We start from the raw sequence: 2,039 nt of genomic DNA on the forward strand, positions 1-2,039 counted from the left end.
CTGGGCATGAGGAGGGCTCTCAGCCACTTAGATGGCAACCCTCTGCTCAACCTCCATCAACAGACAGTGATTTCACCATGATGTGCCAGAAGGCCCTGATACTTTGCACCCCCACCTTCCACTGCCTTGTGTTATATAACAAGTGAATACCTGCCCAAGTGCAAGAAGCGGAGTCACAAATAGGACGATTGATTTAGGGGGCACTCGCCTTGGAGGACCCCCAGAGTGGACCCCTGACAACCACTGAACTAAGACCTGAGCATGTGGAATGGCAAAACTACTCCCACTCTCGCCTCTCATGCTAATGAGGGACTGTATAGAAGTAACTCACATAAATGGCCAGGAGACAGAGGAGCTAACTAAAAAAATAAACCTTTATTCTAATAAAAGGGAGAGTTCACTCAACAAACCTCAGTGAGGTCTCTCAACTCAGTGGAGGCTGCAGCTTCTTTTATCCCCTTTGCCCGGAGCACAGGTCCCTCCCCGTTTCTCCATTGGCTGGGATACTCTGGAGTTACAGGCTTCCCAGCAGGCCTACTGTGTGTCCCCCTTTATGTGCTGATTAGGTGGCTCTGGAGGTCACTGACATTGTTCAAGGTGAGGCCACAGCACTCACTTCAAAATGGAGGACATGGCCACATGATCCCCCCGTGCTGCTGGTTGGTCCCCCTGTCTCTGGGCAAACTGCCCCTCTCCCGAACTGACAACTGAACAACCAGCAACTTTGTTGGCTCTTTACTGCGAGCTGTGACTGCCCTGCAAACTTTGCAGGAACACCTACTTGTTCCTAATACCCTAAAGCACTCAAGAGCACAAGCAGCCCCTGAGCCCCTATGTTAGTTTTACCCTTGGGCAGTGCATGTCACCGCATCTTTCAGACCAACCTGATCTTCTGTGGATGCTCCTCTGCCTCAGTAGCAAAAGCCTTCCACTGGAACCGGGCTGTGATGTTAGTTCTGTTGTGGATGACTGCAGTTCTTTGGCTTGACAGTGTGAGATAAGTCTTGTCAAATTCCAAAGAGTACTTCTCCAGCCCGATGTTGAAGTCCTTAGCTTTTCCAAGAAGCCTGGTGTGGGTATCTTCATCTGGAACAAAGCAAAGAGGAGTCTGTGCTCAGCTCACTCGCTGATGGAATTAATTACAAGGACCAGAGCAAACCACAGGTAAATCTCATCCCTGTTTGAGGGCATCCACTTTATCAACCCCCTAAACACTAACTAGTTTTCACTTTTCTTTGTGGTAAAGCTGGGATGGGGCAGTGTTGCTGGAGGGGGAATTCAGGTGGCTGGGACAGTGGGGAGTTGGTAGAGGACTGTGGTGGGGGTGCAGGATGGAGAACACCATGCTGACACCAGGGTCCCCCCAGGGATGGGCCAGCACACAGCAACACACCACATCCAGAACAGGGACAGACTCAGCCTTGGCCCCTTCTTTGCTCACTTCTTAGCACTGAAACACACGGAGGCTTGAAATGAACAGTTCTACAAGTAGTTTGCAGAGCAAGTCTAACATTATTCTGCTTAGAAAGGGTTCTGCTATTTTGAAGGATGCAGGGTGAGTGCACCGTGCAGTGCCCAGCACTCACCAACTATGTCGCAGTGCACTGCCAGGGATGTGGAATGATGCCCGGTCTCCATTGGGTGATATTCCACTGTCACTTGCATGGCTTCACCAATGTCGAGGATTCCCCTGGCTGGACTGACAGTGAAAGGGCTGCAAGACCAAGAGAGAGATCAGGACTCTGGGGCAGGTTTGGGGATATTTGCAGTCTAGTTCACTTCAGCTGACTTGTGCAAGCAAGGAGCAAAGCAACCACAGTCAGCAGAAGACAGACAGAACACACAGCATCTGAAACAGCTACTGACTCTCTTCTGAGGAGATGCAGCCCACAGAAAATCCTGTTGGATAAAATGAACTCATCTCCCCCATACTCTGCATGGAGGCTCAAGGGTCTGACTGCCAACAATCCCATCAGAGAGTGGTTTGGGAAGAGCACAGAGAGGGTTAAGAGCTATTTGCATACACAACTTGACACTGA

The 2,039-nt window shown here is 50.4% G+C and overlaps 1 protein-coding gene across 1 annotated transcript; it reads right to left on the bottom strand.

Moving 5' to 3' along the window:
- Positions 1-639: 639 nt before the first annotated feature.
- LOC113942254 (hydrocephalus-inducing protein homolog) lies at positions 640-1,710 on the bottom strand. The gene is made up of 2 exons (XM_027633386.1): positions 1,587-1,710; positions 640-1,086 (listed from the first exon to the last, which is right to left on the bottom strand). The coding sequence occupies exons 1-2, from the start codon at positions 1,663-1,665 to the stop codon at positions 875-877; spliced, it is 291 nt and encodes a 96-aa protein (XP_027489187.1). The 5' UTR covers positions 1,666-1,710; the 3' UTR covers positions 640-874.
- Between the last annotated feature and the right edge of the window lie 329 nt (positions 1,711-2,039).

The sequence above is a fragment of the Corapipo altera genome, unplaced genomic scaffold (assembly GCF_003945725.1).
Source record: "Corapipo altera isolate COAL_440 unplaced genomic scaffold, ASM394572v1 128746, whole genome shotgun sequence".
Lineage (NCBI taxonomy): Eukaryota > Metazoa > Chordata > Aves > Passeriformes > Pipridae > Corapipo > Corapipo altera.